Here is a 24,835-nt window from a genome sequence, read left to right on the forward strand (position 1 = left end):
CTCATTTTGCCCCTAAACAGCCTCCAAGGTAGGTAAATTGGGAGCCTGAGGCCCAGTGAGGAGAAGGTGAGTTGCCCATGAGAAAGCCGTGCATTCCAACCTCAAGGGGAAACCAGGCCTCAGGAGGGGTGATGATGATGATGGATTTGGTGCTGCTCCTGCTGCTGAGGGTGATGGTGATGAGGCTTCAATCCGGGAAGTCTAGCAAAGTTTCATTTTAGGTTTCCATCTCACTCAGAGGGGGAGTCTTACCCTAGGAATAGCCAAAAGGCATCGGGAAGATAGTGACCCTGACTCACCTTGGGCAAATCCCATCACTCTGGTTTCCCGGGGCCCAACAGGAAGGGGTGTGGCAGCTGCCAGCTTCTAGAACACTCCTGGAAAAGTAAGTGGAACGAGGTCCATGCTTTTGAAGGAGATTCTCTCTCTCCTGCCTCTTTAAGTTTTACTCACCTTGAGCCTCACTACCACTGGGAAGCCTTGCTCCCACTTATTGCTGGTTTTCCAGGGAGTTGATCCTGTCCCTCTAGAGCAGGACAGCAAATAGGACTAGAGCTCAAGCCAGGGCAGTTAGGCCCAAAGTCTGCTCTTGATAGGGTCTGATTGTTTCTCCTATTGAGAAACCAACACAAAAACGTGCCCAGTAAAGTGTGAGTGTGGACGTGCCTCGTTGTGTGCAAAGAACTAATCTGGGTACTTGTGTGAGATGTTTCCTGTGTGGCCAGTAGTGTGCATATGGACGACAATGTCCTTGTGAGTCTAATAACTTCAGTTTTCTCTAGGTGGCAAACAATGTACATTTCTGCATGTGTGTGTGTTAGCAACAGTGTGTGCCTTTGTATTACCAGCAGTGTGTTTCTGATTCTGTGTATACACGGTGTGCATCCCTGTGGGTATGACTGGTGGTGATTCGGAATTTTGTGTGAGTAACAAGCAGTATTTACATACTTTGAGTGGATGCTGGGTATGTGGGAAACGGGAATGGAAATTGCTGGCCCAGCACAGGTTTAAGGTCTCCATGTCAACTCCCAACCCCTCACCCTCCTGCTTTCCCACCAGGCCTTCCTACGCCTGCCCATTACTATCTCCAGGTAGAGGTCCATGGCTGCCCTGATGGGGTAGCTGGGGTGGTGGTGCTTCTGGCTATAGCTGGCAGCACAATAGGCAAGAGAGAAAGTATCAGATAGATGGTGGTGGTTGGGAGGATGGAGTGGGAGCATCCCATAGAAGGAAATGCTTATTGTGGAAACTCCTAGAACTGCCGGGCCTCAGGGTAGGGCCCATTCTCAGATGGCTCTGGCTTAGGGCTTCATTGCCTAACCAAGCTGAGAGAAAGGCAGTGGGGTAGCCTATTTCAAGGACCTTTGGCCTCATGTCCTGCTTTTAAAAGCACTTCCTGCCTTTCAGTTCCCAGGTAATGATGCCTCACCCTTCTAGACGCCTGGCTTCACATCTATCTCCCCCACATCCCCTTCTCCTAGCAGGTCAGGGCCATTCTTTGGTTTCTTGCTTCTCACTATCTCCTCTTTTCTCCACCTCTGCTTCCTCTACCCGGGCTCATGTCCCCATCTCTCCACACTTTGAAATCTAACAACTGGTCTCCCAGCTGCTGATCCTGACTCCTCCTCCATGTTGGCTATCACAGCCATTTTTTGAAAGGACACCTCTAATCATGCTACTCCCCACCCCTAACACATTCAGGAGCTCACCATTGCATGCAGGATTACATCCACACTCTAGACTGGACTCAGTACTCTACATGACCTCCCCTATAGACCTCCTCTCACACTGGGTGGGGTGCTCAAGGTCGGCAACTACTCCCCATGGCCTCGACTTTCCCACCTCTGTGCCTTTGCCCAAGTTGTTGCCTCTGCCTGGATTTTCCTTCCTCCTTCAGTAGTTTTTACTGTTGAAAGTTTTTCTATCCGTCTTTTGAAGTGCCTCTCAAATGCCCATTTTCTAGTTCTCTCTGTGGTTGATCTATGGCCTCCACTCTTGCTTGCTCCTTGATACCGTGTGCTTGGTTGACTTTTTTTTTAATTATCTTCTTTCCTCACTTAACTTTCTAAGGGTAGGGGGCATAAAGACTCAGCAGCTATCAGAGCTTGCTGAAAGAGACTCCCCCTTCTCAGACACAGTTTTCTCCTCTACAAAATGGAATCAAGCCTATTATTAATAATAAATAGTTGGTATTTGTTGAGCCCGTACTATGTTCTGGACAGTGTGCTCTGAGCTTTACATGCATGAGCTTATTTAATCTTCTCAACAGCCCTGTGAGGCAGAAATTATTGTCATCTCCATCTTACAGATGAAGAAATCGAGGCAGAGAGAGGTCAAGTGACTTGTCTACTCCTAAGTGGGTGACTGGGATTCAAATCCAGGTCTGTCTGACTCCATAGATCTAACAACTGAGTAAAAGGCTGGGTTATGTAAACAGAATTTCCCAATGCCTACTGCAACTGTCAAGTGGGGGAAGTCTCCCTGGGAAACCCGAGGTCTGGTGGGGAGTGGAGGGGCAAGTTAAGAGTGCTGAGTTACCGCTACTAGGTTCTGAAATTCGGGTTGGGCAACTTGACACTTCTCCCTCCCATTCTCAGCTCAGTCTGGCTTCCGCCATCAGGAGGTAGAGGAGGAAGTATCAGCAGAGAGAACAGGCCTGGAATCAGAAGACGCGCATTCTAGCCCCGGATCTAGCACTTGCTAATACCCATGGTCACAATCCTGCTCTCTGGTGGAAAGGAAAGCTCTACGGATCCTGAAGGAATTGAAGTGGGGAAGCTCCATGAGACCAAGAGAGACATATAGCACAGGCCTAGAAATCAGCAAGAGCATTGGTTTTGGATAATCTCTAAGGTCATTTCCAGCTCAGTCGATTCACACTCTGTTGGTTCTATCTTCAGGCAATTTATTTCACCACCAGGAGATTCAATTTCTTCATTAAAATGGAGGCCACCACCCCTGACAAAGCTTCTCCCCTGTGGGATTACTCTGGTGGCAACTCACTGCCCTCACAACTGGGTACACAGTAAATGCTAGGGATTTTTAAAAAGACGAAAGTTCCCACACTGCCCTCTACCAGCAGGAAACGTGGCAAGAGTGATTCCCAACTACCTGCTTTCTGCTTGGATAAAAGGGCAACCCCCCTCCCAACCGGCCACTTCCTTCAGGTATTTCCCTTGTGACCACAAAGACCAGGACTGGTTCATCACAGTCCCAGAGCTTCTGGAAAGGGTTTCCTGAAGGGAAAATGTATGGCTAATGTCGAGGGGGCGGTGTGTGTGTGGGGGGGGGAGGCAGTGAGGAGCCAGAGGATGACTCTGGGGTCAAAGCCTACCCTCAAGGGGGAGAGAAATAAAGACCAATGTAGGAGACAGTACAGGGTGCTCATCAGAGCACTGGACCCCATCCAAGAGTTCTAGGCTCCACTCATCTCTGCCACTAACTAGCTATGACTCCGGGGCAGTTGCTTCCTCTGTGGAAGTGACAGTTGTAACTGAGGGAGGGAGGTGAGAATTTTTGAGGGCCCCTTCCACATTCAGAACATCACAACCGCCCTCCTTTTCTCCCAGTTTGAGACGGCAGTGGTTTGGGCTTCTGCTTTCTCTTTCCTTTTAGTTTTAATTTAGCCCCTGCCACTTCTCCCTGTTGAACTCTGGCCACAGAAGCTATCTCCAGTGTCCTTTAACAAGGTGTTTTGGAGAGAGCTTGGCAGGAGAGACACTCAGATGGAATGTGGTTTGTCCTGTAGGCTGGGTCTTAAGATTGTTGCAATGGCTCCCAATTGGCCACCCTTCCTCCATGTTTTTCTTACAGCTCACTAGATGCATGCCTCTCCTGCTCAAGAGCCTCCTAAGGCTTGTCCCTGGGTTTAAAGATAAAATCATGGTATTAGAGGTTCTCTCTAATTGGATGTCAACTCTTTTTAATCAATCCATAAGCCTTTAGGATTCCCCTCTTACTATTGGCCAATCTCAGAACACGACCCACCTTAACTGAAAATTTAGTGGAAAATGCACTGAGAGTTTAGAACAGCATCTGGTACTTCGTAGGTACTCAATTTTAGCTATGATTATTCCTGGTTTCTAGTCCTGTGCTGTGTGCCTCCCTCAGCCTCATGGAGCCTCCCACTTCCATCCCTTCAGAATCCATCTCTCTTTCCTTTCTACCCCCAGCCCAACATTTTCCCCTTGGCTACACATCCTTAAGGCTCTCTCATTTTTGGCAGCCAAGTGGCTTCTTGAAAACAAAGTTCACAAGTCATCTTGGGAATCACCTGTCGGGTATTACTGGTGATGACGACAGCTGACTCCCAGCCAGGTATTGTGCTAAGTACTTTCACGCATCCTCTCATTTTTACCCCACAAGGCTATGTTTTTGTTGTGGTATGCCGCCCAGTTGATTCCGACTCATGGTGACCCTATAGGACAGAGTAGAACTGCTCCATGGGGTTTCCAAGGAGTGGTTGGTGGATTCATATTGCTGACCTTTTGGTTAGCAGGAGAGCTCTTAACTGCCATGCCACCAGGGTGCCACAAGGCTATGAGGTGGATAGAATTAGAAGACCCATTTTCCAGATAAGGAAACTGAGGCTTAGAGAGGTTAACATGTTCATGGTCAAACAATTAGTGGCAAGAGTCCAGCTCCAAAGCTTTTTTCTATTTTGTTAATATGTTTTGGTAATGGTTAAATTGAATCGAGCAAGTACTCAAAAAAGCCCTCAGATGACCTTCATGGGGGTTTGGGCTCACAGCCTGGAGGAGAGAAGGAAGTGGAGAAGACATGACAAGGTAAATTTTCTTAGCTTCAGACTCATTATGTCAGAGAGGAAAGAGGTCTCTTCAAAATTGTTGAGTCCAACCTCTCACTGTGCAAATGGAGAAATTTATACCCAACAAGGACAAGGGCTTGTCCCAGGTCATAGTGAGGGAAGCACAAGACCAGAACTAGCAATCTTCCAACTCCTTGGGCACTGCTCTCTGCCCAGCTACTGCAAGAAACACGCACTCAACTGCGACGCACTGTTTAGTCAAGCAGGAAGCAGAGACTTTTAGCCAACGGGCACCCTCTTTCTCATAGTCACTGGACAATTTTAGGCCCAAGTCACAAGCCAGAAGCAGAATTGGAGGAAGGGAAGACAGAGAAATTTCAGTTGAGTCTACTTGCTTATCAGTGACCTTCATGAAGTGGAAACTTTCCAGGGGCCTCCCCAGATCACAATTGCATCTGGTGCCCTTGAAGAGTTCAAAAGAGGAAGTTTGGGTTGGGTTGTAATGGATAAAAGGCACACAGAAATGTCCAAGCAGCTGGAGGGGAGAGGGGGCCCCGAGACACAGCGCAGGGCTGGGTACACCTTCCCAGGCTTGTTGCAAGCTTGGCCTCTGCTAAGGATTCCCAGGAAACACCCGGGAAGGGTTTAAAGCTACAACTCAGTCCTGGGCAGATTTAACAACCTCACACTCTAATGGAGAAAATCCAGGCTGCAGGTTCTAAGTGGAAGACAGAGGCCCTCACTGGAAATGTGTTTATGTGTCTGTCTATTTTTTATTATTTAATTTTAAAGAGAGAAGAGGTGTAAAAGGGGATGAGTTAAAGGTAAACCCTAGAATGTCAATGCTGGAATGGAAAGCTAAGATCTTTTAGTCCAACTCTCTCATTTTATAGATAAGAAAATAGACTCAGGGAGGGAGAGGGACTGTCCCAAGGTCAAAGAATGAGTGAGTAGCAGATGCAAATTGGCACTCAGGTATCCTGACTCCCAGTCTGTGCTCTGGCACAACCTAGATGGATGTGGGTGGTAAAATGGGGGTGGGGGTAATTGTCAGTTTGCCTGAAGGCATTTACTCCTCCCATCCCACCCAGCACACTCAACTGGAACCTACCACCATTGGCCACTTCACCATTTAAAGCACACACATCACTCATTTTACAGAGAAAGGCTCAATATGTTTTTGGATTTCATAAAGCCTAAACCAGGGCAAAGGCTGCGGTGAGGGACAGAAGCTGGGAAAAGGCTGAGGAAGCAGATGGGGAGTGGGGGTGGACGGTATCTGTGGCTACGGCTCTTCTGCCGATCAGACATGGACAGGATTGTGACCGTGCTGGGCCCTCTGTGGCCCGTGGGGGTGGGAGCCTTTCCTAAGCCCCAACTGAAGACGAGAACCCAGCCCTAACCCCTTCCCTCCAACCCTGCCCCTTCCGTAGTCTCTGGAGCTGGAGCAATCAGTCTTGGTCATGGCGGCTGGGGCTGCTGACTGTTCTCAGCAGAGATGCCCACCAAAGCTGGAGGTCTTAGTCCTCACCGCCACAGATAGCCAGCAAAGCTTTCAGGAAGTCTCCGGAGGTGTCGCTCTGGCAGGGGCAGGGAGAGCAGAGTGAGTTAAAGCAATCGCATGGCCCTAACGCCAACTCTTCTCAGCTGCCTGTCAGCCTGCATGTCTCCTTGGGCTTCTTCAGTCACCAACATAGCTGTCACACAAAGGCCACAGGGATCTTCCTAACACCATGTCCCTTCTGTGGCTCCTCACTACCCTCAGGAAAATGTCTAAGTTCTCAGCCTGTCATTCAAGGCCTTTTGTGATCTGGGCCCTGCAGACCTCTGCAGTTTCACCTTCCCCCTTGCTTTCCCAGAGCATCTTGCTTCTCTCTCTACCCTTATACCTACCAGGTCTTCTGCCCAGCATGCCCTCCTGCACCTCCCCAAATCCCACGTGCCATTAGATGTTCTCTCCTCTGTGCAGCTCCTGCCCTCCTTCTTGCCTCAAACAGAGTCAATTCCTACCTCCCTTGGTCCCCCTTCTACTCTATTAACACCCCTCATGGCTTTTACGACATTGTATTATAGGGTTCCCTATTAGAGTACACATATGGAGCGCTTACCGGGTACCAGGCCCTTGCTAAGAATTTATATGAACATCACTGTGTTCATGGTCTATCACAACATATAGGGCTGGAAGAGGCCAGACTTACTCCCATATGGTATGTTCCCTCCCTTTGGAGGGGATCCTATAATTTATAAACCAAAAAACCAAACCCACTGCCATCGAGTCAATTCCAACTCATAGCGACCCTATAGGGCAGAGTAGAACTGCCCCGTAGAGTTTCCAAGGAGTACCTGGAGGATTCGAACTGCTGACCTTTTGGTTAGCAGCGGTAGCACTTAACCACTACACCACCAGGGTTTCCCCTATAATTTATACATACATAATTTTTTTTTTTATAATAAATGTTCATTATAAACAATTCAAACCAAAGGGAAGATTACACTGTAAAAATTTCCTTCCCATTCCTGGCTCCTAGTTCCTCAAATCAAGAGTTAGCCATGGTACCTAGTTTCTTACATGGTTTTCTGGTGATATTCTGTGCACAGACAAATACACATGTGTATGTTGTGTTCCTTCTCTACATGTATGGACACATATCATTCATACTGCACTGGGTTATACTTTTTGGACTTAGAGAAGAGTCTAAATCAGCACACAGAGACTCATACTTTTTTCATGGATGCATAATATTCTATCATATGGAGGAACTACAATTTATTTAATTGGCTCTGTATGGAGGATTTCCAATCTTTTGCTACTACAAACAATGCTGGCATAAATGTTCTCTTACATGTCTTTGGGAACACGTATGGCTATGTCTGTAGAATAAGTTCCTACAAGTAGAACCGTAAGTCAAAATGAATGCACTTTCAGTTTTCAAAACTGTTGAATTACCCCGTGAAGATGGGCTACCAATATACATTATCACCAAGTCTGGGTGACGTTGCCTGTTTCCCTATTGTCTTGCCAGCCAAGCATAGTATTACACTTTTAGATCCTGACCAATCTCACAGACCAAAAAAAAGAGGGCTCCATAAGTGGAAGTCAAGCATACAGGTCACATATTGTATGATTCCATTTCTGTGAAATGTCCAGAATAGGCAAATAGATTAGTGGTTGCTGGGGGTGGGAGTGGGAACAGATAAATGAACATGAGGGACCTTAGAGGGGTGATGAAAATAGGCTAAAACTGGAACGTGATGATAGTTGCACAACCTGGTAAATGTACTAAAAATTATCATATACCTTACATAAATTTTAAGATATGTAAATGTAATGTTATGATTTGAAAGCAGGTGAATTTCATGGAACTATATTCCATGCAGTTATTTCAAAAAGGCAAAATTTATAAATTATACTCCAATGAAGTTATTTTCAAAAGGAGGGGGGGCTTTTGTTTTAATCTATGTATCTTTAACTATGGGAAGCCCTGGTGGTGTAGTGGTTGAGTGCTACGGCTGCTAACCAAGAGGTCAGCAGTTGGAATCCGCCAGGTGCTCCTTGGAAACTTTGTAGGGCAGTTCTACTCTGTCCTATAGGTTGCTATGAGTGGGAATCGACTCGACAGCACTGGGTTTGGTTTTGGATTTTTATCTTTAACTATAAATAAGAGTAAGTCATGTTTTATGTTAAAAAAAAAAAAAACCCCACACTTGTACTTCTTTTTTGTGTGTGTGAAGGATACATTCATATCCTCCAATTTGGGGTCACATGGGGGCCCTCTAATCTGGAGTCACATGGTGTCAGCGCCAGTTGGTCTCCATGGCAACCAATAATACCATATAGCAAGGAAGCTAGCCCTTTGCATGTTTTTTGCTAACTTATTGTATCTTTTGGCTTTGTTTACAGAATTACCTTGCAGAAATTTTTAATTTGTCTATTAGAAATTTTTTAATTATAGTCAATCTTTTTATGATTTTGTGTCTTGAGTAAAAAAGCCTGCCACATTCCCAGCTTATTAAAAAACCATTCTCAAATTTTTATCTTGCCCCTGTTGTAAGTTCAAATCTTAGGTTTAAACCTTTGGTCCAAATTTACTTTGGTAAACAGGCAAGTCTCCTATCATTTGGCAATATCCTGGCTATTCTAAGAGGAAACTCCCATTGAGAAAAAGAATATGTGAATGAAAAAGGTTTCTAATCTTATGTCAGGGACCTGACACTCACCTCCTACCCACTGCCCTCTAGCTCCTCCCCAGCCCAGCACTCCCCTTACCTCGATGGCTTGGTGAAGAGATTTGTCATATTTCTCAATGAACTCCCGCCGGATGTTCAGCAGGTCAATCTCACTCCGGGAGACCATGATCCTGGTGAGGGTCTTCTCATCCGTGCCGGCGCCCTGGTGGAGCAGGATGTGAGAGAGAGATGGGCAGGGAGACAGAGCCCAGTCAGGCCAGAAATAGTGGGTGTCCATCTGGCTCTCTTCCCTTTGTCCTTTAAAACTAGGGTTGGATGTTCCACCTCTGTTTTTCACAAGCAGTCCTGACCAAAACTCCCCAGGGCTTAGGACTGGCCAGACAGAAAAGCAGGAAGGGCCCATCTCTGCCCTGGGGAGTTAGGAACACCAGCTTTGGAATGAGAGCTGGGTTCAAGTCCCAGCTCTGGCACTTAAGAACCATGTGAGCGTGGGCAAATTTCTAATGTACCTAGCCCTCAGTCTCTTCCTTTATAAAATGAGGACACTACAACTACTTCAAAGGATTGCCACAGGTCAACTGTGTTCAGAGAAGTGAAGCCATCAGCACAGGGCTTGGCACCTGATGAGTGATTTACAAATGGTTGTCATATTTGAGGTCTCAGGCTTATTTCCACCAAACAGCCAGCCTGGGCTCTGTCAGCAGCTGAGACTCTGGTTGCTGGGCTGAGTGGGTGGCCAATGTGGCCCCAGTTTTCAATAAGAGCAGAGCTGGTCCCAGAGCTGAGCACCTGCTGCCTTTTATGATTTTTTGTCATAGAAGACACTGTGTCCTTGCCAGAATGTGAGCTCTGAGAGGGCAGGGGCTGTCCTACTCAGCCCTGGGTCCCTGGGCAATGTTTCTTAGCCTTGGAATTTGGGGCCAGATAATTCTTTGTTGTAGGAGGCTGTCCCGTGTGTATCGTAGGATGTTTAGCAGCATCCCTGGCCTCTACCTACCAGATGCCAGTAGCAACCCCAAGTCGTGACAACCAAAAATGTGTCCAGATATTGTTAAATGTCCCCTGGAGGCAGAATCATCCTGACCAGACACAGGCCAGGTACTGATTAGTATCAAGTGAGTGGAAACAACAACCACTGTGCTGATCTGGGGGTGGAGGCATCTGTGTCTGTGTGTACGGAAGCGTTTGAAGGGAAAGGAAAAAACAAGTGAGTTTTCTTACCTTCATGGATTTGTAAAGTTTGTCAGCAAAGAAGAGAGGCTTGTTCTTGACACTTTGAACTGGCAGAAAGAGGAAGAAGGTGCAGGGAACTTGTCAGAGGATAAGCACCCAGACGCTGGGCTATCCCACCCCCAATCTCCTCTCCCCTAACCGGGGCCCACGAATCACTGTCAACTCCAGGGTCATCCTCAGGGGCTACATCTTCCCTCCCCCTTCCAAGGCCTCCTCCCTTGAAGGCCTGGCTCTCACTTGGTTGCACCTGCAAGGTGCTTGCAGCTGACCAAGATTAGTAGTGGATTCAAAAGGAATAAACCCCTCAGGAACTCAAGTTCAAAGTGCATCAGAATCACTGGAGAAGCTTGTTTGAAATGCAGGTTCTTCGGCTCCACCCTAAAGGCTCAGATTCAAGAGCTACTTAGAGCAGTGGTTCTCAAAGTGTGGTCCCCGGACCAGCAGCATCAGCATCACCTGGGCACTTGTTAGAAACGCGCACATTCTCACACCTCACCCCAGAAGTGCTGCATCGGTGTTTTAACTTGCCCTCCAGGGAACTCTGGTGGTAGATGACCAATTTCTCCCAGTTTGCCTGGGGCTTTCCTGATTTTAGAACTAAAAGCCCCATGCAAGCCAAGGCGGTTGATCACCTAAGGGAACCAAATCCGAACCACTGGTTTGGCGTCATTTAAAGCACCACAACAACCGCTGGGGCTGAGTGTCGCCCCAGGACCTGTACCAAAAACCAAAAATCCAAACTCACTGCCATCAAGTTGATTTCGACTCACAGAGATCCTACAGGACAGAGCGGAACTGCCCCATAGGGTTTCCTGTACACTCCTGTCACACTGGCAGCCCCTGGCCCTCTGCCCCAGGTAATGTCTACCTCGTTGTACCAACCCCAGCCTTTCTCCAGGCCTGGAGTTCTCTAGCCCTCATCAGGTGCTTGATTTCAAGGCTACAAAGCACAGATGAGGGTGTCTCAGGCAGCTCAGGGAGGAGCGGCCAGGCACAACTATAAGAAAGGTAGACTGGATGGCATGGTGTGATGGTGGTGAAGGGTGAAGGATACAAAAGTATTTCTAGGAGGAGGGCAAAGACTCACAGAGATCCTATAGGACAGAGCGGAACTGCCCCATAGGGTTTCCTGTACACTCCTGACATACTGGCAGTCCCTGGCCCCCTGCCCCAGGTAATGTCTACCTGGTTGTACCAACCCCAGCCTTTTTCCAGGCCTGGAGTTCTCCAGCCCTCATCAGGTGCTTGATTTCAAGCCTACAAAGCACAGATGAGAGTGTCTCAGGCAGCTCAGGGAGGAGCGGCCAGGCACAACTAAAAGAAAGGTAGACTGGACGGCATGGTGTGATGGTGGTGAAGGGTGAAGGATACAAAAGTATTTCTAGGAGGAGGGCAAAGACTCACAGAGATCCTATAGGACAGAGCAGAACTGCCTCATAGGGTTTCCTGTCATACTGGCAGCCCCTGGCCCCCTGCCCCAGGTAATGTCTACCTGGATGTACCAACCCCAGGCTTTCTCCAGGCCTAGGGCTCTCTAGCCCTCATCAGGTGCTTGATTTCAAGGCTCCAAAGCACAGATGAGGGCATCTCAGGCAGCTCAGGAAGGAGCGGCCAGGCACAGCTATAAGAAAGGCAGACTGACTCTGGATATAAAAGTATTTCCATGAGGAGGGCAGAGGATGAGGCCAGGGCTGCTCATCCTGAGGACACGGTCATGTAGGAGACACTGTGGTGGCCTGTGACAGGCTCGGGAACCCCACAGGAGAGACCACATCATGCATCTCCCTTCCCTAGCTCCTTATGTAGCTTCTTACTACCTCCCCAAATACATCCCAACCTCCTTAGCCTGAAAGTCAAGGCTCCTGCCTCCCTCTGCTACCTCATCTCCCTTACTCCCTGTTCTCCCAATATACTGCAAGTCCCTTTGTGCCTTTTGTCCTCCCACCATGGATGTGTTTCCTATGCCCCCTCTACTACTTTACTCACAAATCCCATCCCATCCTGCAAGGCTGTGTTTGATGTTCATGTATCCAGTCAGGCCACCTCCTCCAGGAAGCCTCTTCTGACTCCAAGCCTGGGGCTTAACCAGACAGTTAAGGAGCAGACAGCAAAAAAAATGTCCCTCCTTTGTAACCAACCCTACAAGCCTTCCAAGAAATTGGAGCCCATCCATCCCACACACACACACACACACACTTAGATTAGATGGGTTCATCTAATCTAGAACACTTTTTCCTACATTTTAACATCTTTGAAATCAGGATGCATCTTATAATTGATGGCAATTATGTGAAAACCTTCCATCTTCCATGGATGGCATGGTGTGATGGTGGTGAAGGGTGTGCATGTGTGTGTTAGTGCGTGTTTGTGTACACATTCAAGTCAGGAGAGAAGGAAGCGGGAGAAACACAAAGCGGGTAAGATCTGAGTTACTCTAGTGATTACTGATTACTCTAGTCATTACGCTAGTGATCAAAAGCATGAACTTTGGACTCTCAGCCTCTGGTGTGAGTCTTGGCTCCACCACTGGTACTTCATCTCCCTGAACTTCAGTGCCCTCCTTTGTAAAATGTGAGAATAATAGCATCAGGTGAGGAGTCAACCAAAGCTGCATGCAAATAACTTACCACAAGGCCTGACGGGACGGGATAATGAAAGCTAACATTTATCTAGTGCGCACCATACGCCAGGACTGTTCTAAGTGATTTATGTATAATTAACTCATGTAGACCTTACAAAAACCACCCCATGGTATGGACACAATTATTATCTCCGTTTTTACAGAAGGGGAAACTGAGGCACATGGTTTTTGTAACTGCCCTAAGGACATATAGCTAGTAAGTGAAGAGCAGGGATTCAACCCAGATTCTGTACTTTTTACCACTATACACATTGCCTCCTAGATGGTAACTAAAACCAACCAAACCCACGGCCATCAAGTTGATTCCAACTCATAGCAACCCTATAGGACAGAGTAGATCTGTCCATAAGTTTCCAAGACTATAAATCTTTTCCTGGGTTCCTTATTAGATGAAAGAGAGGTATTATTATTATGATTATTTACCATTTAATGGACGGAGCTCTGGTGGCACAGTGGCTAAGCGCTTGGCTGCTGACTGAAAGATCTGCAGTTCGAACCCAAGAGCCGCTCCACAGGAGAAAGATGTGGCGGTCTGCTTCCATAAAGATTTACAGTCTTGAAAACCCTCTGTGGTGGTTCTACTCTATCTTATAAGGTTACTACGAGTTAGAATCACTTGACAGCAGGGGGTTTGGGTTCATCTATTTTAAAACACCTTTCGTAATATTTTAACATCTTTAAAATCAGGATGCATCTTATAACTGATGGCAGTTAGGTAAAAACCTTCCATCTTCCATTATCACACCCTGGTAAGATTTTTTAAAAAATCAATGTAAAAGCTGTATTTTACAGTAAGATATGGATAATAATTAATACTAATAAAAACAACAAGTTTAACCTTGCTCCCATTGGCTGAGCCCTTTTTACACATGGGGAAATAGAGATCCAAAAGGGAAAAGACTTTCTTAAATTCAAGAACCCAAATTATGCAAGAAAAGAGTAACCAAAGAGATCCAGGTTCTGGGAGGTGGAGACTGCGTACGTGCATGTGTGTGTGTGTGTGTGTGTGTGTGTGTGTGTGTGTGTACACACTCTGGTTGCTGACGACACTATACCCCCTACCCTGCGTGCCACCACCTTTCTTGTTACTTTCCCTGGAATAGCCATTTTCTGACTACGTTTTGTAGCCTGGAACAAGTTCTCAGGATACTCTCTGATAATCACACTTTTGGCAGGACGCCTGGAACTGTCTGTGGCAGTATTCATTCCCCAGGACTACTTACTAGCTTAGGAAGCTACTGATGCTACACTCTTCCAGGAAGTCTGGCCAAGTTCCCAGTGCCCCAGCCCTTTCCCTTGGCCTCCAAGCCCCTCCCCCTTGGTCCTGTTACTTACCAATGGCCACAAACGCGTCCCTAACGTCCCCAGACATCTCCTTCTTGATGGTGTGCTCTATATCATAGTTGGTCATCTTGACGAACTCCTGGAAGACTAGCCCAAGAGAAGCCCCAGATTTGGGGGGTGAGCTCCAGCTCAGGGGTGTGGTGGGGGGAAGATCACTCCTCCCATATTCCACCCAGCTCCACCCATGGGCTGTGCCCCTGAAAAGTGGAAAGGGGCAGCAGGTATGGCCTCAGCCCAGGTCTACTTGCACTGAGTGGGGTCATTATGAGGGGGAAGTCCTGACCTTAAGGCTGCCTCAGGCTCAGGGCCAAATCTGTACCAAGACAGAGATCCCCACCTCCAACCCAGCCTGGCCACCTGCCCCGGAGCCTTGGACATGCTCTAGGAACCCAGGCTGGGGCAGCAGAAGGAGCATGGGTCCCAGTCACAGCTCTGCCCAGCTCACTGAGTGACCTTGGGGGAACCCCTATCCCTGTCTAGACCTCCTCCTCCTCTTTGTCAAGTGGGGATAGAGGTTAATGTAAATAATCATAACGATAGCACTGAGGAAGAACTTACTATGTGTCAGGCACGGTGCTAAGTGCTTCATGTGTGTTACATATTTTGTATCCTCACAACCTTGTGAGGTAGGAACTAAAATTCCAATTTACAGATAAAGGAATTAAGGCAGAGAGGTACAGTAAGGTGCCCAAGATTGCACACCTTGTAAGTGAGGGATTCGAATCAAACCATCCAGCTCCTAAGTCCACGCTTTTAGCCACTTTATGCTAAAGCATCTTAAGCATTTTACTGAAAAGTGCCAGGTAAGTGCGTGTTAAAATGTCAATGTCTTAGTGGAAAGGGCACTTCATGATCATCTCATGTCAAGGCCACTACATGCAGGTGTGACTGTACATGTGGTAGCCTGTGTATGTGATCCTGATGCTATCTCCGCCCCTCATTTCCTTGCCCCTGGCAGACATCACTAACGGATTATGACACAGAACTTAGAGTTGTCTTAACACAGCACTCTAGGCAGCCGCTCTCAGCATGTAAGATTGGCCTTTGAGGTGAAGGTAGTTGGCAGAGGCCACGTGATGAGTTGGAGCCAGGACTTGAACCCAGGGCCCCTGAGTCCCCACCAGCCACAATACTCCACTGTTGGGCAAGGGTAGGTGTGTGGGCACTTGGCTCCTCTTGTCCAGAGTTGAGAGGGTCTCATCCAATCTGGAGATCTTTCTGCTGAACTGGGAAGGGGAAGGGGCCAGGCCTCACCTCTCCGGAGGTGCGAATAGCTACGGGTGCACAAAATGGTCATGAAACGCGTCTCCAATGAAGTTTTGTCTCCACTGGACGTGTCTGCTATTTCCTGTAGAGCCAGGTTAGGATTTGGAAGGGAAGATACAAGAAAGCCATGGTTATTACTCACTCTAGTATCTTTGCCTGGGCTGAGACTGGCCCCTTCTTCCTTGCCTAGCCCCCACATTCCCCTCTCCATTCCCGGGGCCCTGTGGACTGACACAGACGAGCTCAGCCCTGGGCACTTCCACCCTGGGCTCAGGCCCAAGAGACACCGGGTATGAGACCTGGAGTGCTCCTTCCATGCTCAAACTTCTCTGAATGCCCCCCGGGAAGTGTGTATACGCACGTATGGAAGGAAAATTGGCTTAGCCAGTGTTTTCCCAAGTGCGGAAAATAGGCAGACATGCCTTAACACACCACATATATTTCTCTATCTCTCTGTCATCTATCTATCTCTCTATCAATCTGATCTAATCTATCTATCTATTCCATTATCTTCTAGCCAGCTATTAGTTCTGTTTACACTGATAATAAATTTCCCTTTAAAATAAACTTATTTTAAGTTTAAAAAGAAAGTGAGTCAATTTAAAGAGAAATATTAAGTAGCTGGTAGTTTGTAGTACAATTCGCACCAAAGGTGAAAGGATTACGTTTAAGAAACACTTGCCAAGCCCATTTCTTACCCAGCAGGGTCCTTACAGGGCTCTGAAGGGAAGAGAGAGAACACACAGAGCAAACCCCCAAATCACTGCCTGATTCTGCCCCACTCAGCCCAGAGGCACAGCTAGACTTCCCTCAGAGGAAGAGTTAAAATCCACATGAAGAGGACACTCACCAAGATCTCAGCAGCCACCTGAGAGTAGGGCAGAGAGAGGAGGAGAGAGGGGAAGGCAAGAGTCAGAAGAGGCCTGGCAAGGTTGGCTGTGGGGGCTGGGGTGCAGGGCGAGGGGGCCTGGCTCAGGGTGGCAGAGACCCCAAGAAACCAAAAAAGCCAAACCCATAGCCATCAAATTGATTCCAACTCATAGCGACCCTATAGGACAGAGTAAAACTGCCCCATAGGCTTTCCAAGGAGCAGCTGGTGGATTTGAACTGCAGATCCTTTGGTTAGCAGCTGAACTCTTAACCATTGCACCACCAAGAGGCCCTGGAGAAAACTCGAGACCATCATGTGGGACAGGGAAGAGGGAAAAACACCTTCCCCAATCTTTTGGGTCAGAGGTCATAATGGAGGACAGGTCTGAGAGTGCCTACAAAGGTACTGACCTGAGGGATGAGGGAAGGATACAGGAACCAGGAAATCTACCCCACACCAGCAACACTAGGAGAAATCATCCCTCTCACTTCCCTACAGAGTTACTGAGAAGTTAAAACGCAACAAGTGTGAAATTCTGTATACCCACTAGCGTGTTCAGAGCTGGGAGGGTCCTCAGGAGACTGTCATCTGACCCCTCGTGTCACAGACGGGAAAGCTGAAGTCTGGAGAGAAGGTGACCCGCCTGGGGTCGCACAGCTAAGCAGAATCATTTTCCAAGGTTTAATTTTAATTGTTGCATTATGCAGAGCACGAAATTCTGTTAGGACAGTATTGTTAGGCAGGCAGCTGTGGCTTGGGGTGCTTGGGAAGAAAATGGAGCCAGCCCTGACGTACCACAGGCTGAGTTTTGCCTTTGCCCTTCTTCCAGAACCTCTGCTGACTACATTTTCTACCAGACAGACTGAAACCAATCTCTTTGTAAATATCACGACCACCTTCTGTGTGGAAACCTTCTGCTTTGTACTGTGTCAACTGGCAATGTCTATTAAAATTTTAAATGCATATACTGTTTGATCAAGCAGTTGTATTGCTAAGAATATGCCCTAGCGATATACTGGCAAAAGTGTTCCAAGATATATACAAGGTGTTCACTGCCGCACTTTGTGTAATAGCAAAAAATTGGGACCCACTACTGGTAGACGACTTGTAAAAAGACTGTGGTTCACCCTATCAATGGAAATCCATGCAGCTGTTAAAGACAATGAGCTCGATCTACATGTGCTGATATGGAGACAGATTCTGTTTAAGTAAAAAAGTATAATATGTTATATATAGGCAAGCTAAGCCAGTTGCCGTTGATTCTGACTCATGGCAACCTCAAGTGTTTCAGAGTAGAGCTGTGCGCCATAAGGTTTTCATGTGTAAGAGAGTCCCTTTTATTTAGATTAAAAAGAAAAAAAAAAGATGAACATACACTCACTGTTACATGCTTATTGGGAAACTCATAAAGAATTTTCTAGAGGGATAGTCAAGAAATCATTGACAGTTGTTACCTTTGGGGAGAGAGACTGTGAGGAAAAACATTTGTATTTTATTTTATCCAAAAGATTTTGTTTACATTTTCTTAACATGCGAATGCATTATTTTATTTTTCACTTTTTACGTTAATGTCAAATAGCATTCAGGGCTATTAAAATTATGGGCTGCTTTTGGTTTTTATTTACACTTTTCTATCTTAAAAACAACCTAGCATTATTTGAAAAAAAAAAATGAGGGGAGATGTTTAAAAAATAAAACAGGAAGGGAAGACCCAACGCTTGGGAGATACTGGGTTTCTGTTAATGGTGATGGAAAAATCTGGGAATGGCTAACAGTGATGGTTGAACAACATAATGAATATGTCACATTTTTATGCAAATAATGCACACCTTCTACGTTCATTGGAGGAGGATGCCTTCACCCTGCGAGGAATTTTCATAAGCATTGCTTGCCTATTTTTTTACATGTTGCTGTAAAAAAAAAAAACAAAAAACTTAGCGTAGCCCACTTATGAAAATACCTCATGGAGAGAGGGCAAGGTTGGCAAACAGATGTAGAAGGTACATTTTATTTGTGTAAGAACATGGTATTTCACGTCACTGAACTGTACACGTGAAGACTGTTGAAATGGCAAATGTTTTGTTACCTAAATATTTACCACCAAAATAAAAAAGGTTAAAACATTTTTTTTTTTTTCTTTAAAAAAAAAAAAAAAAAACCTAAAGTGCCAAACATTATTCATTGATTTGGAGCAGAGGACCCCAGACATATTTGTTTTTTCAAAGCATCTTTAGGACAATAATATCTGTAACATTAAAAAAAAAGTGGGGTACTAAAATATTCAGAAGCTCTTCCTTAGTAGTCTAGCTACTCCATGCAAAAATTAATCTGGACCTACTATACAGCTACAGTAGTCAAAGCAGCCTGGTGCTGGTACGACAGATACACTGATCAATGGAACAAAATTGAGAACTGAGATGTAAATCCATCCATCTATGGTCACCTGATCTTCAACAAGGGCCCAAAGTCCATCAAACGGGGAAAAGACAGTCTTTTTAACAAATGGTGCTGGCAAAACTGGACGTCCAGCTGCAAAAAAATGAAACAGGACCCATACCTCACACCATATACAAAAACTAATTAAAAATGGATCAATGACTTGAATACAAAGCCAAAAACTATAAAGATCATAGAAGAAAAAAATAGGATCAATGCTAGAGACCCTAATACATGGCATTAACAGGATACAAACCATAACTAACAACACACAAACTCCAGAATATAAGCTAGATAACCGAGATCTTCAAAAATTAAACACTTAGGCTCATACAAAGACTTCGCCAAAAGATTAAAAAAAAAGAACCTACAGACTGGGAAAAAATTTTGGTTATTACAAATTAGACAAAGATCTAATCTCTAAAACCTACAGGAAAATCCAACACCTCTACAACAAAAAGACAAATAATCCAATTAAAAACTGGACAAAGGAAATGAACAGACACTTCACCAAAGAAGACACCGAAGCTGCTAAAAGACACATGAGGAAATGCTCACGATGACTAGCCGGTAGAGAAATGTAAATCGAAGCCACAAGGAGATAAAATCTCACCCCGGCATTACTGGCACAAATCAAAAAAACAGAAAATAATAAATGTTGGAGAGGTTTCGAGGAGATTAGTACTCTTATGCACTGCTGGTGGGAATGCAAAATGATACGACCATTTTGGAAAAGGATATGGTGCTTCCTCAGAAAGCTAGAAATAGAACTACCGTATGATCCAGCAATCCCACTCCTAGGAATATATCCTAGAGAAAAAAGAGTCACGTTAATAGACATATGCACACCCATGGTCACTGTAGCACTGTTCACGATAGCAAAAAGATGGAAACAACCTAGATGAATGGATAAACAGACAATGGTACATAACACACAATGGAGTGCTACGCAGCAGTGAAGAGCAACGATGAATCTGCAAAACATCTCACAACATGGATGAATCTGGAGGGCATCATGCTGGGTGAAATAAGTCAGTCACGAAAGGGCAAACACTGTATGAGACCACTACTATAAAAACTTATGAAAAAGCTTACACACAAAAGAAACAATCTTTGATGATTACGAAGGATGGGAGGGGATGGGAGTGGAAAACCACTAATTAGACAATAGATAAGTGGTAACTTTGGTGAAGGGTAAGACAGTACACAATACTGGGGAAGCCGGCACAACTTGTACAAGGAAAGGTCATGGAAGCTCCATAGACACATCCAAACTCCCTGAGGGACCGAATTGCTGGGCTGAGGGCTGCGGGGACCATGGTCTCGGGGAACATCTAGCTCAATTGGCACAACATAGTTTACAAAGAAAATGTTCTACATTCTACTTTGGTGAGTAGCATCTGGGGTCTTAAAAGTCTGTGATACTCCACTGTTCTCACCCCTTTGGGAGCAGGGGAGAATGAAGAAAACTAAAGATACAAGGAAAAGATTAATCCAAAGGACTAATGGACCACAACTACCACGGTCTCCGCCAGGTTGATTCCAGTATAACCAGATGGTGCCTGGCTGCCACCACTGATATGCTGGATAGACCTGGAAAAAATGTAGAACAAAATTCTTACTCACAAAAAAAGACTGGACTTACTGGCCTGACAGAAACTGGAGAAACCCCAAGAATATGGCCCCTAGACACCCTTTTCACTCAGTGATGAAGTCACTCCCGAGGTTCACCCTTCAGCCAAAGATTAGACAGGCCCATAAAACAAAATGAGACTAAATGGGCACACCAGCCCAGGGGCGAGGACTGAAGGCGGGAATGGACAGGAGAGCTGGTAATGGGGAATCCAAGGTCAAGACGAGAGTGTTGACATGTCGTGGGGTTGTTAAGCAATGTTGTAAAACAATATGTGTACTAACTCTTTAATGAGAAGCTAGTTTGTTCTGTAAACTTTCATCTAAAACACAATAAAAAAAAATTAATCTGGGCAATTCCTCAAAACATTAAACTATAAGGGTTACCATATGACCCAGAAATTCCACTCCTATGTGTATTCCGAAGAGAAATGAAAACATACATCATCACAAAAAGTTGTATACGGATGTTCATAGCACAATATTCACAAGAGCAAAAAAAGTGTAAAGCACTTAAATGTCCATCAACTGATAAACGGATAAAAAAAATGTAGTGTATCCGTACAATGGAATATTATCGGGCAATAAAAAGGAATGACATACTGATGCATGCAACAACATGGATGACCCTTGAAAACAATATGGTAAGTGAAGCACAGTCACAAAAGACCACATATTGTATGATTCCACTCATTTGAAATGTCCAGAAGAGGCAAATCTAGAGGGACTCGGTTAGTAACCGAGTGTGTTAACCATTTGCACCCCCCAGGGACTATCTGTAATAACTAAGATGTCTATATTATTTATTGCTCAGACTGGAACGCTAAAAGTTAAAGGAGAAGCTACTAACAATTATCCTGGGGCAACAGGTGAAAACCAGGACTGTCAGTCGATAGGGGCATATATTCAGCCCTATTAATAACAGGGAAACCCTGGTGGCATAGTGGTTAAGTGCTACGGCTGCTAACCAAAATGTTGGCAGTTCAAATCCACCAGGCGCTCCTTGGCAACTCTATGGAGCAGTTCTACTCTGTCTTATAGGGTCATTATGAGTTGGAATCAACTTGACAGCAATGAGTTAGTTTTTTAGCTTATTAGTAACAGATCCAGATTTCCATGAGCTTGAGGCTGTCCCAGATGTCCAAGGTGACGGTCTGCAAATAAGGTGGTGTAAAACAAACAAACATGGCCAAGAACAGTTTTGTATTGTTCTTCTGACAGGGCAACTTGACTCTGCATATCAAACGCGTTGGATTTTTGTACGCATTTTGACCCAATATTCATAATCTACCTCTAGGAATCTATCCTAAGGAAGTAATCATGAATGTGATAAAAGGGTTGGCTGCACGGAAGAGGGCTGGTTAAATAAACTATGGTAAATTCATATACGGAATAGTATATAGGTGTTAAATGATGTTATTGATTCTGAAAAATAATATGCAACAATATTTACAGTATATATATTTTTTAAATATTATAAATAGGAACCTATTTTTATATATACATAGAAAAGCAACTAGGATAAAATATACCAAAACATTAACAACAGCTATTACTAGTAGGTTGTGGATTTTTTTTTTTTTTTTGCTTGTTATTATTTTCTAAAGTTTCTGTATCAGAATACGTATTACTTGTGAAACAAAATAGTTTTAAGAAAATGGATCCACACCAGGATCAAGTCTAGCATCTATAAACCCAGAGAAGCATCTGAGTTGGGCAGGGCTCTGGCTCAAGGGTCCCTTAGTTGTTTCCACCCCGTTCTCTCTCTCCCCTTCTCTCTCTTGCAGAGCAGCTGCCTGTGCGACCCACCACTGTCCCCCCTCTAGCGGCAAGTGGAAGCACAGACCAGGCATCAAGCTGAAGCAGACCCTGAAAGATGAATTTGGGGGTGGAGGATGTATCTGGGGTGAGATCTCAGGAGGAATCCAGGTTTACTGACCCTCAACAGCACAATGAGGCTGCTCATAGTAATAGTTAATAAATATCTGTCGAATTAATGAGTGAATTGTGCCATCTGGTGGCTGGGTTCCCAGGCTAGCCCACAATGCAGGTAAAATCCCATACATTTGAATGGAACCCTGCAGCTATTCCTGACAACCTATTCCAAAGTAGGGAATGTTCAACTACCACCTGATTTGGAAGCTGCAGGAAAAACTACTGTACTGGGTCCTGGGGGATATTAAATAGGACTAGCAGAGGCCAGAGGGTGCTAGGAGCCAGGCACAGGTCAATGGGGACAGTGCAGATCTCCTCAGCAGGGACCACCCAGGCATAGGAACCCTCAGGGAATGTGGATTTGGAGTTGTCCAGTCTCCATTAAAAGCTACTTTCAGAACTCAAGTTCCCAATGAAATATGAGGGGTCTGACTTAGTATGTGAAGTCCCTTCCAGCTCTGAAGGTCAAGGGCTCTAGGCCTATTCTTTGCCCAGGAAAATATCCATAAGACCAGCTAAGGAACAGGGCAGAAGCAGAGTAGCCAGGAGACCCTCGTAAACCCCTGCCCCATTAAGTCTCTCAACAACAAACCGTTATGGAGTACTGACCATGTGCCACGGTGGATACACCAGCAAGCAAAACAAAGATCCTTGCCCTCAAAGAAGTAAATTTTTTAGGCCTCTCCCAGGATACTCCTTTCGGCTTTGTTCCCATTCTATAGATAGTAAAACTGAGACCTTAAGCAAGAAGGCCCCCTTCTTAGCAAGTCTCCAGACCTGACCTGTCTGGTCAATTTCACCTGGGCCGCTGACTTGCTGTGTAATCTTTCAAAAGTCATTCATCCTCTCTGGGCCTCAATTTTCCCACTGAAATATGAGGGGTCTGACTTAGTATGTGAAGTCCCTTCCAGCTCTGAAGGTCAAGGGCTCTAGGCCTATTCTTTGCCCAGGAAAATACCCATAAGACCAGCTTAAACACTCCCAAGTCTCATTCTGAAAGCACTGAAAACCCTAAGGTCTTACTTCCAAAGGCAGAGGGGCCTAAGGGCCCACAAAGTCTCTGTGTCAGCCTGTTAAACCAGCCAGGCCCTTGTCAGGAGCCCTCCCCGCTTTCAGACAGCCAGGGCCTGGCATGGACAGACATCCACTGGGCCGTTTCTCTTGGAAGCCCGGGAGAGGTGGGTGGGGTGGGGATCTCACCTGTGCGTCTTCCCGGGCCTGATCCCGGTCTTCTCCACCTTCCTCACGGTTCCCCTGCAGCAGGACCAGTGAGAAAAGTCAGTGCTCAAACACCCACCCTGTCCACTTAGCAGCCCCAGCACCTTGCTCAGTTGCTTTCTCTCTAAACCCCTTTACTCACCCGTAACACGGGGAAAATAAACTTGTCCTCACAGGGAGGCCATCATGAGGACTAAATGAGAAAATCCACAAGGCATTCAGCCCAATGCCTGACACACAGTAACACCTGACACTGTGAGTTAGGGCCTGGGATCTGGGCTGTGGGAATTCAAGAGACGGAGAAGGGAGCTCCCAGGTAACAACTCAGGAAAAGGTCACGCACATGGCCTTGTACTGTAACTGGGGAGCGCCAAAGGCTAAGCTGAGGGTTATCAGGGAGGGCTGCCTGGAGGTGGCACCAATGCCAATTCTGAAACGTGAACAATGGAGGAAGGGCACTGCACGAGGCAGTGATGGCCTCAGCAGTGGAATTCTGAGGAGGCAACTGGGGAGGACACCTTCTCTTCATCAGGAGTGGGCTCCTAACTGCCCTGCCCCTTCCACTCAGTGATCCTTCCCTTCCTCCCAGCGCTCTGGAGGGGCAAGCAGAACTCACTCACCGTTGCCAGAGAAATGAGGATCCTCCTGAAATGGCCAGATGTATCTGAGCTCAGAGCATCTTCCAGGGACTTGCGATAGTCTGAGACAGAGAAAGAGGGTGTGGGCAGCTGCTGGACTGCGGGGCAAGGGAGTCCCTAGAAGCTCAGATTTGAGCCAGAGCAGTATTGCTGGGAATGGGGGCAATGAAGGAGTATGTAGTTGGTTCTTGAGGGTGTCTAGTCATCCTCTTGCTGACTTTGTAAGAAGACTGATAACCCCATCAATCCATCACCTCCTGCCATCCCCTCTGCTACTACTCCAGTGGAGGTCTGGTCCCATCTTGCCTCTACCACTTAAAAAAAAAAAAAATTTTTTTTTTTAGTAACCGCAAAAGCAGCCTCCCTGGCTTCGCTCTTGCTTCCACCTTCCCTCCTGCATGGCAGATGCTGGACCCTAAAGTATGACCATGTTACCCTGCTGCTCAAAAATTCTACCATTTCTAAGCTGCTTGCAAGAGACAAAGTGTAAACATGTTTGACCAGTGCTCAAGGCCCTTCAGAATGAAAACGTGAGGCCGCACGTTCAAACAGTACTGAAAATTTCAAGACAGAGCCAGCAGAGCATTAAAACAAGCCTGGGCTGAGCACAGAGCCCTGGGCGACTGCGCAGGTTGCCGGTCCATGGAGCTGCCCTGCCCTCTTCA

The 24,835-nt window shown here is 46.1% G+C and overlaps 1 protein-coding gene across 3 annotated transcripts in view; it reads right to left on the minus strand.

Annotated features, from left to right (window-relative positions):
- Positions 1–5,931: 5,931 nt before the first annotated feature.
- Positions 5,932–24,835, minus strand: part of ANXA6 (annexin A6) — a 66,895-nt gene continuing 47,991 nt past the window's right edge. For 2 of the 3 annotated variants that reach the window (XM_049874092.1, XM_049874094.1), the window contains 8 exons: positions 24,153–24,232; positions 23,515–23,568; positions 16,291–16,308; positions 15,429–15,522; positions 14,166–14,261; positions 10,178–10,236; positions 9,036–9,158; positions 5,932–6,348 (listed from right to left, as the gene is read on the minus strand). In XM_049874092.1, coding sequence (XP_049730049.1) covers positions 6,289–6,348; positions 9,036–9,158; positions 10,178–10,236; positions 14,166–14,261; positions 15,429–15,522; positions 16,291–16,308; positions 23,515–23,568; positions 24,153–24,232 — 584 coding nt within the window. In that variant the 3' untranslated portion in view covers positions 5,932–6,288. The remainder of the gene's footprint in view (positions 6,349–9,035; positions 9,159–10,177; positions 10,237–14,165; positions 14,262–15,428; positions 15,523–16,290; positions 16,309–23,514; positions 23,569–24,152; positions 24,233–24,835) is intronic. The other variant, XM_049874093.1, reaches the window with a different exon arrangement.

The sequence above is a fragment of the Elephas maximus genome, chromosome 2 (assembly GCF_024166365.1).
Source record: "Elephas maximus indicus isolate mEleMax1 chromosome 2, mEleMax1 primary haplotype, whole genome shotgun sequence".
Classification (NCBI taxonomy): Eukaryota; Metazoa; Chordata; class Mammalia; order Proboscidea; family Elephantidae; genus Elephas; species Elephas maximus.